Source organism: Pocillopora verrucosa, chromosome 1, assembly GCF_036669915.1.
Source record: "Pocillopora verrucosa isolate sample1 chromosome 1, ASM3666991v2, whole genome shotgun sequence".
Lineage (NCBI taxonomy): Eukaryota > Metazoa > Cnidaria > Anthozoa > Scleractinia > Pocilloporidae > Pocillopora > Pocillopora verrucosa.
In genome coordinates this window covers 32,723,737-32,736,507 of record NC_089312.1, presented here as the reverse complement: position 1 = coordinate 32,736,507, position 12,771 = coordinate 32,723,737, and the positions used below count along the sequence as shown (strand labels likewise).

Sequence of the window (12,771 nt, the reverse complement as noted above, 5' to 3'; positions counted from 1 at the left end):
CGAGGCACATAGAATTCGTAACGTCCATGGAAACATATTTAAGCATATCCTCGCGCCAAATGGGAGCTATTGTTAGTCTATCTTTCACCCAGTCGCCATGCGCCACGCGCCACGAGGGTCTGGATGCACTCGCGATCCTCTCCACAGCTGGACACCGAGCCCTATGAGACAATAATGCAACACATCCTTCAATGATAAATGTCCTCGTTTAATAAACTAATATAATCAACACAGACCTAATGTGGTATAACTTAAACTGTTGTTCAAACGAATTTTGGTGCCCATATAAATCAAGCTACGTCCTACCTCGTAGAGAGGACAACTTCATGGCTGAGTAACCCTTAAAAATTCTTCTCTTATAATATATTATTTCAGCTTCGTCCTTCCACACAGTTTTACCGTGTTACTTAGGCTCGTTTCCGGCTCAAACATCGCTTACTCTTGAGTTATTTCACATCAGTTGTCCTTTTTGGAAGGTAACACCTCAACGCAAAGTGAAATCAAAATAACCGATGCGCTTGCTAAATCTGCAACTGCCACGGCAAGAGCAAAACCTCGTTCAAGATGATTGAAATAGTACATGAGTGAAACTACAGGTACTTTCCATGCTATGCGATAAAACACCGCTGCTATCGGACAGGCCTCGTTTCCGTCTCCTCCTCCCAAAACTTGAAGCCAGCCAATAACCACCATCTGCATGAAGAACACGGATACCATGCCCTTTGAAAAGCCTTGAAACGCGTCCAGGCCTATCAAATCACGCGCTACATCGGGCCTTACTATAAGGGTAACTGATATCACCATTTCTAAATAGCTGATTATTTGCACGATGTTCGAAGACCATTTTTTTGCGGGACCAAGGATGGGAATCATCAACTTTCCTATCTCCACAAGACACTTTTTTAGAGAAGCTTCTGGAGTATTACGATACCAAATGATGTACGTTACAATTGCCAGCACAGAATCAAGTAACGAAAATGCCGCTGCAAAGGGTAAAGAGAGCAAGGATTGGTAACACAGCCATACCAAGACTGCCACAACGAAAAGCAACCTCTCGGGAACGGTTCCCAAAATTGCACCGTTTCCAGTTATTAGAGGACGAGATTTCGCCATCACAATGTAGAGAAAACCTATAACAGTGAGTAAAGCACAATTTATCCTCCAGTACGCTTTATCACGGCCAGTAAGTTTCATGAAGAACAAGGCAGAGAGCAGCTCAGGGAAGACGACGCCAAGTAAACCACTGATAAAGTAGGCCAGGACCGCAGACCACATCGTGAAGACGCGTAGAGTGGCGGAAGTTTGACTTTCAGGGATAGCTGGGATAGACATCATCCTACAGAACCAATTTGCTTTCGTAAAGTTACGAGAATCAATTTTAGCCTGATGGAGGAAAATTCATATATGATATTTAGTGTAAAACTGACGGTTGGTATCCTCATCTGCAGTTGAAAAGTTTGCAACCACATGAAACCCGCATGTTAACCCTTGTCTCTTTCGTTTCCGTTCAGTCTGACCTGCACGCCTCACGCACGGACTGATAAATAGTGTCGCTCACATGATCAATTTGGCTCAGCGCCAAAGTCCACCCAGTAGCAAAATCTTCATCTGATGTATCGTCACCAGACGCTCAACATGGGAGGCGAGCGATGGAAAAACGTGAGTAACCGCACGCGCGCTGTTTCAAACAGGTGGGAGTTATTAATCCTTTACACCCTAACATCAGTTTACATATTCTCCAGACTGTTCTCTATACATTTCCCATGGTACTGACAAAGAGAATTTGGTTAACAATTAAGAGCTTTTTTAGATGGTGATCATTTCCTTTATTCTCATGACCTCAATGTTTGTTTTAGGACTGATACTAATAGAGGAAAATGGTTATTAATCACTCTTCATTAGGGGTTATAGGGTTAAAGACACTCCAGCGGCTAAATTTTCCTCTTCTATTTTTGTTCCTTTTTGCGTTTATTATCTTAAAAATTAGATCAAACGTCGACCCAGCTTAAAACTACAAAACTACACAGCAAATAAAATTATTTTTCTCTAAAATCAATTTAACCGTCCCAACGGAACGCAATAAACGTTTTTGAGAAGCGGACGGCAGCCGAAAGCTGGTGCTCACTACAACCTTTTATTCAGCGCAGTTTGTTCAATTAGAATGCTAAAATGGTGACCTAACTCAGGGTAACAGCTACTGTTGTGAAAGACCGTTATGTGTCGTAGCACATAGGTCGCTGACTTATTAACGATGCTTTCCTTCTTGAGTCTGTTTTTATTTGGTTGTATTGTATCAATTTTTTTTTCTCTTATTTTTGACACGGGAGGATAACAATTATCTCAAACCAGAAACCGGAGGCTTACCACTTCGGAAGGCGCTCCAAGGTATTAATAATTGTCATGACTGTTACTGGCCCGTAAGTACTAAAACATGGAACGACCTAAAACAACCTGAAACCACCTAAAACCACCTACAACCACCTCCCCCTGAAATCTTACTCTCCCTGGTCCCATGGCTTAAATGAAATGCAATAGCATGCTAATTATTTTATATTCCCTCAGTAGCAAAAGACTTAAAGAACTATACATAATGAACCAACAAGTTACAAAAAATAATAAATAGGGAATAATACATGGGCGCGCGTAGATATGGAATTAAACTTCGAGTGTTTAACATCTGCTTTTGGAACCACGATTCCACCCAACACCGAGATTTGATCTGTGAGTAGGGCAATTTGTAAAATCATCGATATCTTTTGGCGCCTCGAAGATGCCGGCACGCGATAAAACAAGATCAACTTCATTTTCTAGATCTGAAAACTTACAACTCTGCAAGTGACTTGAAATGTCTTTTTAACAATCACGCGAGGGAACGACTTAGTCTTCTCGATAACTAAACCCACAAGTTCCACCAGCGAACGATTTAACTAAACAGAAAATCTCCATGTTAGCATGTAAGATGAGACGCTTATAAAACAGATCAGTTAGCTAAATCAGTATGTAGCTTGTCAATCAAATTGGCCATTGTAACCATACTTTGACTTCAGCTGGCAAAGGAATCATCGATGGACCAATGCAGTAATTCCTGAAAGGTTTTTCTAGATGTCATGCAAAGAGGAAAAAAAAAAAAAGAGAGAGAGAGAATTTCTGTGTCACGCTTGTCACGCAACTGATATAATATGATAGAGAAGATCTATAAACTGGAACTCAAATCTGGCTAGAATGTGGTAGAGCATAATTAACGTGATCATCGAAACAGCTCATAAAATCATAAATAAACAAGGTAAGAGTGTTATGTTAGATTTTTTGCAAATTGTAGTGATTTATGCCAGTTAACGGTGGCGACAAGTAGGCGCACCATGTAAATTCCATAGTCGCTATCAAGTAAATTTTGCCGGACTTTGAGTTCGTCTCAAGATAGAACACAAATACACAAGGAAACTTTACAGTAACTTTATAACCATCCTTTGGTCTTTTAAAAGCTTGAAGCTCAGTAGATTCTGTCATATCGGTCATTATTAAAACTGTCTTTGTTTTGATACTACTTTTCGACATAGGAAAAGTATATCGGACAAAAATATTCACCAAAATATAAATATTTCTTTGCCAGCTTCAATAATGACAAGGGATTAAGTTTAGATGATAAAACAAAGGATTATGTTCACAGAAATACCGTAGGTCTAGTACAGTCGTTACATGAGATCACACAACTCGGGTAATATTCACGGTGAAAATTTGCATATTTGAGCGGTCGAACGAAAATAGTCGTTTCTTGAAAACTAAAATATATTTTTACAAAAAAGTTACACCACAATTATTAGGACATATTGGGCTACACAATATGAAATTAGGAGTGAAAACAAATTCGGTGACTTGCCGCTTTTTGTTTGATGCATGCTGACATTAGCTCTTAAGATGGAAAAATGCTTTGAATCATGATTACAAAAACTTCCATATCTACGCGCGCCCATGTATCATTCCCTATTTATTATTTTTTGTAACTTGTTAGTTCATTCTGTAAAGTTCTCTAAGTCTTTTACTGCTGAGGTAGTAAAAAATTTAATTGGCATGCTATCGCATTTAATTTCGTGAGATGGTTGATTATACATGGGACCAGGGAGAGTAAGATTTCAGGGGGAGGTGGAGGTTTCGTTCGATTCTCGTATTTCGTGTACGTGACATGTTGTTGTTTCGCTTTATTTTAGACATTTATGCCTTGTTTTAGATGGTTTTAGATAGTTTAGATAGATAGTTTAGATAGTGGCTGTAGATGTTTTTGAGGTGGTTGTAGGTGGTTGTTGAAATTTTTGAGGTGGTTGTAGGTGGTTGTTGAAATTTTTGAGGTGGTTGTAGATGGTTGTAGGTGCTTGTAGGTGGTTTTAGGTGGTTTTAGGTCGTTCCATGTTTTAGCGTTACTGACCCCCGAACAAGTCACCCGCACGTTGTCTCCTCATCTCAGTGTTATTTCGAACGTAATAAACAGCTACCAAACTTGACACCTTCTGATTCTATTACTTCTTGACTCTCAAATGATCTCAATCGTCAAGGGAATGTTATTTTTGGAAGATAAATATTGTCGTGCTGCCAAAATTAAATTATGGACTTGAGACTGAGTGATACCTGCGGAGTGCGGCAAATCCACAAATATCACGAGAGTCAGTAAAAGCTCTCAGTTTATCTCTAGACTTCATCGTGGTCTGATTCATTTCGTAAGAGACCCATGAAAATCCAGTTACTTTCAGCCACAAATTTAATCATCTTGCACATCATAATACACTAACTTTGAGCGAACTTCAAACTCAGTTACACTATCATGACTGCCTCTGAGAATTCAAGCAGACCACACTCTCAGATGAGATTCAGATCAGTGTTTCAAGTGAAGGGCCTCTCTGGTGCGTACGAGCAGTAATTAATCGTGAAATCGCACGGCATATTTACTAGCTAATTATTGAACAAAGCATCGGGGTTAACACTCGTGCACTGCACCGCAATTACCAAAATTATTTTTGGAATCTTTAAAGAATTGAACGAGTTCAAATACTTACTGTATTCTCCCTTCGCCTTCGGCTTTGTCTTCGACGTTTGACGACCGTTTCTCCGGCGCGAAGCACTTCAGTCAAATCCTCCATGGCGTCGAGTCAAGTTTATTCGATCTGGCTGTAAGTTATTCAGTAGTTAATGGAATTATCGATTATTCAACCGGTAACAAAGACGGTGGTTCTTCGCAAATAATGTCGTTATGCGAAAACTGGCACCCAAGGAAATGTTTGTTTACAGAACATGTTATGTTATGTGATATGAACTTTCAACAATGTTGTTTCTTACATGGCTCTACATGTACAGCATAACGATATATTGTTATGTCCTTCGCCCCGGTATGTATCTGGTGTGAAATAAGTGATCGTCGCTGATCGAATTAAGATCGGTTCAGGTCGGAACAACTCGGATCTCTTCGGATCAACTTAGGTTGAACGAGATTTGATAACGATGTGTTAAGCCACTGACCCAATGAGGAACTCTCTATAGTCGGTTCTCAGTATTAGGCTGAACCACCTTTACCTAGATTGCAGTTTGCTATACACCGATCAATTTGCAGCTTCTACACCCCCCCTCCCCCGGGCAACACACAGGAATTTGACCGTCGTCCGTGCCCTGAGGGGGGAGGGTATGGGAAGTACCAAGCCGTTCCAGCGGATTATAAGCGTTATATCTTTCACTTTCAAGAGCGAATGGCTTGAACCTGGTCAATGTGTAGAAAGTCACGGTCACCGATTTTGCGTCTTACAAAAAAACTGGGAGGGGCATTTGAACACAATTTGAAGAAACCAACCTTCAAAAGTTCCAATGCCTGAAGGGTTGCCCTACATGTTTAGGGTTTAAATAAAAACCCAGCACATGAGATTTTGAGGTGACAATTTATTTTTGTCTAAAACTATTCATCACCAAAGTGATCTATTTCATCAATTTTTTTGTAAATCGTTTAATCCAGGACTAGTTTTTCTTCTAATCAAGTGTTCAATAACCCAATATGCTGTGGAGTACAAGCATATAACATTGAACTAAGTAGCTTCCAACTAGTACTCAAAACTCCAGTCTCATCAAACTTTCTGCTATTTGTTTCAAAATTCCTGCCTGATCGCAAGAATTGAGTGAACAATATATTACTACTCTGATAATTTTTACTCTCATGATCTACATCAGTCTTGTAAGAGAAGGAGGAGAACAGGATGAGTGCTGTTAAGTAAGGAAAGAAAACAAAGAAATTGGACATGCTTAACTTATAACTCTAGCAACTGAGTTTAATACAAAATAGTTCTTGGATACCATCAGCATTCAAACAATAAAACATTTTGGTTAAGAATTAAATGTAACAAGAAATATCTGTCATCAAAATATTACAAAGCCCAATGATGCCTCTAACCCAAACTACCATCATTTTTCCTGGAGCACCTTATTGGCAGTTATATATTCCCTTGAGAATACACAAAGAGAACTTTCCCATAACAAATATGAACTTGGAGTAAAATACTTTTTAAGATTCTGTATATCTGAACCGTAGGAGATTCATGGAACACATGTGCCTCAACCTTTAGAGTGGATCTTTTGCAAGCTCCACAGGACTATGCGAAATATTTTGATGACTAATTGTTAAGAACTGTATAAGCAATTGGAAACTGACACATGTAAATAATTGCACTACAGGCTTTGTCAGAGGAAATGATGTTTTTTTTTTTTTATTTTTTTTTCTTTTTTTAAGGAAGATCAAAAGAATGATTTTTTTTAATCATTCAGCTCAACAAAGACAGAAAGATACCTATGCAAACTTGTGGTAACTACCTAGAGAGGCTGACAGATGGATGAATAGAAGTGATTTGAGAGATAAAACTTAACTCCATCCAAGTGGATCATTTAAAGAGGCTCTCCAAAGGTTTTGTGGATGCCTCTACATTGTAAAAAGCCTAGTACAAGCATAAAGCCAGATGATCTTGCTGCCTTAATGCTTGCACTAAATCTGCAAAGTAAATGTCCATGCATCTCACAGTGCCTCTGTAAATGTTCAAATGGAATGGGAACAACATGCAATTTTCTCTTCTCACACTTTTAGCAGCACTCAGTTGAACAAGGAAGTAAGAATGTGTACATACAAAATGGTATAATCATAAAAGGACAACAGGAAAAATTAATCAGGGTCACCCAAAGGAGCCTGCTAAGTTTGTATACATAAACAGTTATGGAAATACTTCCAGCTAACCATTAGATCCTACTAATGATCATTCATTACATATAAAGCACACCAGTATGAGGAACAACAAAGCCCCCTTGTAAAGGCTCAGGTCTGGTTCAACTTGTGTAGCATAAGAACAACATCAATGTCTTCATCTTCAGCTATCACAGTTTTTGTGTTCATGAGGCAACAGCTTTTCAAGATGATTTTTTTAATAAATTTGATGGAGTTAATATCTTTTCTGTACAGACTGAAAGAAGCATGATTTCTTCAAGCAGCAATGTTTCAAGAACTAGATGGTTGACCTCTTCTCAGCAAAAAATTGCCTTAAAATGACTACTTGACAGATTCCAACAGAAAGAATTAGGCAAGCTTCTCCAACAGACCACCACTGTATCCTTTCATTTAAATACTCAGCCATGTCCCGTCCTTGAGACTCACGTAAACGATGGTGGGTTTGGTAGTCTGTTGCAATCTGAATGAGAAATATTAAATAAAAGCTCATTACACCTGCTTTTGTTTATTCTAATTATCCTTTTATGTTTTCTATCAGTCATTTGATTGGTGTCCTTATTTAGTGGGTAACCACCATATTTATTGACGCAGTAATAAAGTTATCATCATTATTATAGCAACTAGTTTACACCAGTAAATCAAGTTATTCACAGACAGAGCAGAAATCATTTCAAATATATTGTTGGAAAATGTTTTGAATAGACAAATGAGAGTCTCCCACCAGAGGCCACATGAGAAATGACTAATCATTGCAAGTTAGTTGCAACTGATGAAAAGTAATGGCAGAATTAAAACCAGGAAAAATAAAAGGCCTGGGTATAAAATTTGTGCCTCCCAAATGTTAGTGGGTTTTTTTAATTACATACATCAGTTGTCATATCCATTCTAAGAGCAAGTTATTTTTCAGCTCACTTCATCCATGAAAACCCATGTTTTAAAGTTAAGCTTCTTTTTGCTTGAAATCATGGACACTTCAGGTGATTCCTCAGAAAAAAAAAGTTATCAAACAATTTTTCTTAAAACTTTCCCTAACTGTTCCCTACCAATGTCTGATTTGAAAAAGATTATAAAAAGATACATCAAGTTGTGCTTGTTTAAGAGATATGATGAGCCAAACTCACCCCATATAAGCCTGCACTGGCACTAGTAACACACGTTATACATGTACATGTATGGTAGCAGGAGGCAAGGGTTTTTAAGGTAACACTTGAAGAAACTTTATGGGCAGAAAGTACTGAGGGAATGGAACAATTTGAATGATAACTTGTGCCAAAATCACACAATTTTAACCCTTTGACCCTTAAGAGTGACTAACATCTAATTTCTCCTCACAATATCTCTCCTGAATCACACATGAAAAGGTCACGGGAATAAAGGAAATGATCATCAACTAAAAAAGCTCTTGATTGTTAAACAAATTCTCCTTCCAGTACCTTAGGAAATGTATAAAGAACAGTATAGAGAATATGCATACTGATGAACATTAGGGTGTAAAGGGTTGAAAAACTTCAACTACAAATGTTCCTCCAATCATTACTTTCAAAGTCATTGTTTCCATCCTCAAGTAACAGGCTTCTAGTATGCTTTTCTCTATATCTTTTTTCTTCCAATTTTTTTAAAAACTTCTCCAATCTTCAGAGGATAACCTGTACACCAAAATTATGTCACACTGCCTGTACAAGAACTAAAGACCATGGTACCTCTTTAACTGGTCCATTGATTGAAAAAACAATGCCATGTTCTCTGAATGCCTGTGCACTTATTCCCCTGATTACATGATTTTTCATGCCCAGTAGAGGATGCACAGTGCACTACTGAGGAATCACCTTTAGGAAAGCTAAGTAACAAACAATTTGCCCCTGTCCTTCTTAATCTTTTACATCCTAACATTAATATTCACACTCTACACACTGTTCTCTTTACATTTCCTCTGATACCAACAAGGAGAATTTGTTTGACAATCAGCAGCTTCCTAAATTGGTGATCATTTCCCTATTCTTATGGCCTTCACATAGGATTTGAGGCTGGTAATGTAGGGAGAAATTACATGCCAGTCACTCTGAGATGTTAAAGGGTTAAAGGCAAGGTGTACACAGTACATTTGGCTTAAGGTTGTACAAATCGCATAGCATGGGCTGCATGTCAACAACTATGAAGATTCTGCTCAACAGGACCAACCTTAAGGTCTTCGTGTATGGTTACACATGCTGTCTCCATCTGTGTGAGTGCTGTTTGATGTGCTCCCATGTCTTTAGTTAAAGGCATTTCATCTCCAGCTTGGAAATCAAAGTAAACCACCTTGTGACTAAATGTAGAAAATTCATTGCTGAAGCAGAACTTGTAAATTCCATCAGTCTGAGCTGTGAAAGAATGGCTGTCATACTGTTTCTTTTGGACGTTGTAAACTTCGTTACCATTTTCATCATAAAGAACTACATCTACATCATAGTTTCCACCACTTATGACCTGAAGAGAAAACCACATTATTTAGAAATTCTACTTCTGCTTTGGTTTCTGAACATTTTTGAAAGGAAAGCTTTTTAAATAAGGTAATACAGATACACCCATCAATGGAAAGATAAGACAAAATATGTGCAATGATGGATAAATACCACAGTGACACACTTGCAAGATCAACCTGATCAATGTTCTCCCTAAAACAAGAAAGGGTTAGCACTTTTTATGACAGATCTTTACTTATGGAAACCCAGGAGGGGTAGCCACAGTAGTTGTACTTAGTTAATTAACTTTAGCTTTCTCTAAATGACTGCATACCTTTGGTTTTAGACAAATTGTAAACTCTTGTAAGTCCATTAGCACACTAGATCCTTAGATAAATGTCCTCACAAGCTTTACAGCTTTCACAGTTATCATTTGGAAATATAGGATTTGATTAATGAAATAAAGGATTTAATTGATTGTACTGGGTATAATTTTTTTCTCATCTCCGTTAGCAGTGCTCAAAAATAGTGGTCATCTGGTCATCAGAAACAACTAAAAAAACAGTCCAGACGACCATTTTTCTGTAAAATTAAAGGCCTGGTTGTCTGAGGAAAATAACACCAGACAAATCAGGGGAAATTAAGATACTTTCCCTTACAGTGAAGTCTAACCCAATAACAAAATAAAGGTATGTGAAAGACTTATATCTGGTGATATTGTTCGTTAGTTAGCAAACTGCCATGTTTACAAACCCAGGCCTCCCCAAAATATTATGGCAAGCAGGTAATCATTCTTTTCTGAGGCATTGTGGGAGAGCAATTTGCAAGTTGTTGAATATACATTTGCAGGGAAAAAAATTATGTCAATTCATTCTGGCTGTCAGAGAATAGCAAGCCATCAATGCTTAATTAAAGGGTTTTAAACTAGGTTATTATTTAGGGGACATATAACTATGTTTCAGAAAACAGGGGACCATTTTGTCTGCTATTCCCTGCTGATTGTTTGTTGGTCGGTCTTTGTTGGACCCTTTTGGCTTTTTGCTGATGTAGCTGTGTTTCTCTTTCGTGAATATGTGTGTGCTATACTTTCTGTTTCAAGGAAGTTCATTTACCAAGTGTTAAGTTGCTAACATGAAAGCATGAACATCCTGCTTGAACAATGTTTCCAGGATGCGATTTTGCACCACTTTGCAAAAATTATGCCAGGTAAAAGAAACCCTTTTGACCACAAAAGTTGTCAGCACTGTTGATTTATCTAGCTTTCAATGAAGTGTTATACATGCAATTGCCCCAGTAAAACAAGTCTTAAAATGTTTTGAAAAGAGCGGACTCATTAAACTGTGCTAAGCACAGTCAAAAAGTATTTGAAAACTTGAAAGTTCAAAGTATTAAGAGTATTCATTACTGAACTGTGATTGCTGATCATTAAAACAGGATTTAATGGATAGTTACACTAACATTATGTGCAACAATTAGGTTTTTTGATTTGTAAATTTATTATCTGAGCTAATGCATGACAGTTCGGAGACCTGTGGAAAGGTTGGGGTATCTAAATATTGTATATGTGGAAGCTTAGATATCCTAGATAACTCTCCCTCCAAGCCAAAAAGACTGTTAGCCATTTTTTACCAATATCAAATCAGGCTAAAATTGGCCCAGGATGGTGAAAAATTAGCCTTGTTTGCCAATTATTCTGCATATACATTTCAAGGCTAAGGAGGATGATGCAATGTGCCTGAAGCAACTTCCATTTTATCAAAGAGGATATTTTTACATCAGCAACATGGCCAGATTTGACAAAAGATAACTGCATTTGCTTTTAACATTAATTCAACCATAGAGGTGCCCCTAATCACTTATTGCAATGGTGCCTTCAATAAGCTATTTGTAAACATATGTAGCATAAACTCTAAGTCAAAAGACCTCACAACAAGTGGTCTTTGTTGAAAATTGTTCCTGGTGACAGCACCTTGATATATGTAAGACAGTAATAATTACATTATTATGAAATTATTGCAGATTTCAAATGTCTAATTTTGAAGGCTAAACTTAATAAAGAGGGTAAAGTTTCTTCTTAAAGTTCCTAAATACAATGAAATCTTGATTGTGCAATAATAAATTCTAAGTGCTGAGTATAAAATTTTTAAATAGATCAGTTTTAAGTCCTCTTTATCATCTGCAGGTGTATAACAAAGAATAGTCAACAGTACCTCTTCGTTTCACGAGACAAAATTGTAATCCCAAGACTTGTGGGAAAATCTCCTAATAACATGGGGGCATTGACAAACCAATACCTATCATTTTTTCCCTTACAATCAAAGAACGTTTAAACTGCGAAATATTTTACTATCAGTAGTATATGGGTTGAATATACCAGCGGTCAGTTGTACGCAGTTAATAGTGATCAAATTAGGAGGTTTTTTTTGTAAGTGTACACTCCGAAAATTACACAACAAAGAGTACCGAACAAACATTTATATTAGGAATCTAATATAAAGTAAAAGCCATATACCTTTGACCGATCAAACATCAGCTGATTTATAGTAAGAGATTTTAAAGTTATTTGTAGGCACATGTCTAATTATATAAAGATGTTTCAAATTACGTCGCAAAAAAAATTAGAAGCTCCTCAAGAATAGATGGATAATTACAAGAAATCTCAGTTCTCGTATCCTAGATAAATTGAACACTGACCTGAAACTCAAGCGTTCCTTTGGTATCTTTTTTGATGTCCTCATAGAAACATTGTCTAGCGTTGTCTTCCAACTCAAAAGTCAACTCAGTACATTCAACTGGGATCGATGCTAAAAACGTAAAAACTAATCCAACTAAAACAGTACTCAACCAATTCATGGTACGCTACTTTCACTATCAGCTCCTTGGCCAGATCAGCGGGGAAGCAAGTAATATAAATTGTTTTAACGCCGGTTTTATCCGACGCAGGATTTTTGTTTCGGTCAAAATGGCGCTGACTATACGTGGCATTAATGAAACGACCGTAGAGCCCTGTGGGAAGAAAAAGTTTCGGCGACACGTTCTACTCAGCGGCAGGCTCAGCGGCTATCTCCATAGAAAAAAAAAAAAAAATTT

The 12,771-nt window shown here is 37.6% G+C and overlaps 2 protein-coding genes and 1 long non-coding RNA gene across 3 annotated transcripts; 1 reads left to right on the top strand and 2 right to left on the bottom strand.

Moving 5' to 3' along the window:
• Nucleotides 1–187: 187 nt before the first annotated feature.
• Nucleotides 188–5,468, bottom strand: LOC131772465 (uncharacterized). Its single transcript, XM_059088352.2, has 2 exons — nucleotides 5,046–5,468; nucleotides 188–1,383 (listed from the first exon to the last, which is right to left on the bottom strand). The coding sequence occupies exons 1-2, from the start codon at nucleotides 5,127–5,129 to the stop codon at nucleotides 457–459; spliced, it is 1,011 nt and encodes a 336-aa protein (XP_058944335.2). The 5' UTR covers nucleotides 5,130–5,468; the 3' UTR covers nucleotides 188–456.
• On the top strand, nucleotides 1,303–6,941 carry LOC136279449 (uncharacterized). The gene is made up of 2 exons (XR_010716882.1): nucleotides 1,303–1,659; nucleotides 6,758–6,941. It is a non-coding gene; the product is annotated as an uncharacterized lncRNA (long non-coding RNA).
• On the bottom strand, nucleotides 6,274–12,658 carry LOC131772466 (transmembrane emp24 domain-containing protein 7-like). Its single transcript, XM_059088353.2, has 3 exons — nucleotides 12,376–12,658; nucleotides 9,419–9,706; nucleotides 6,274–7,700 (listed from the first exon to the last, which is right to left on the bottom strand). Exons 1-3 carry the CDS (start codon nucleotides 12,532–12,534, stop codon nucleotides 7,518–7,520), a joined length of 630 nt encoding a protein of 209 aa, XP_058944336.2. The 5' UTR covers nucleotides 12,535–12,658; the 3' UTR covers nucleotides 6,274–7,517.
• Between the last annotated feature and the right edge of the window lie 113 nt (nucleotides 12,659–12,771).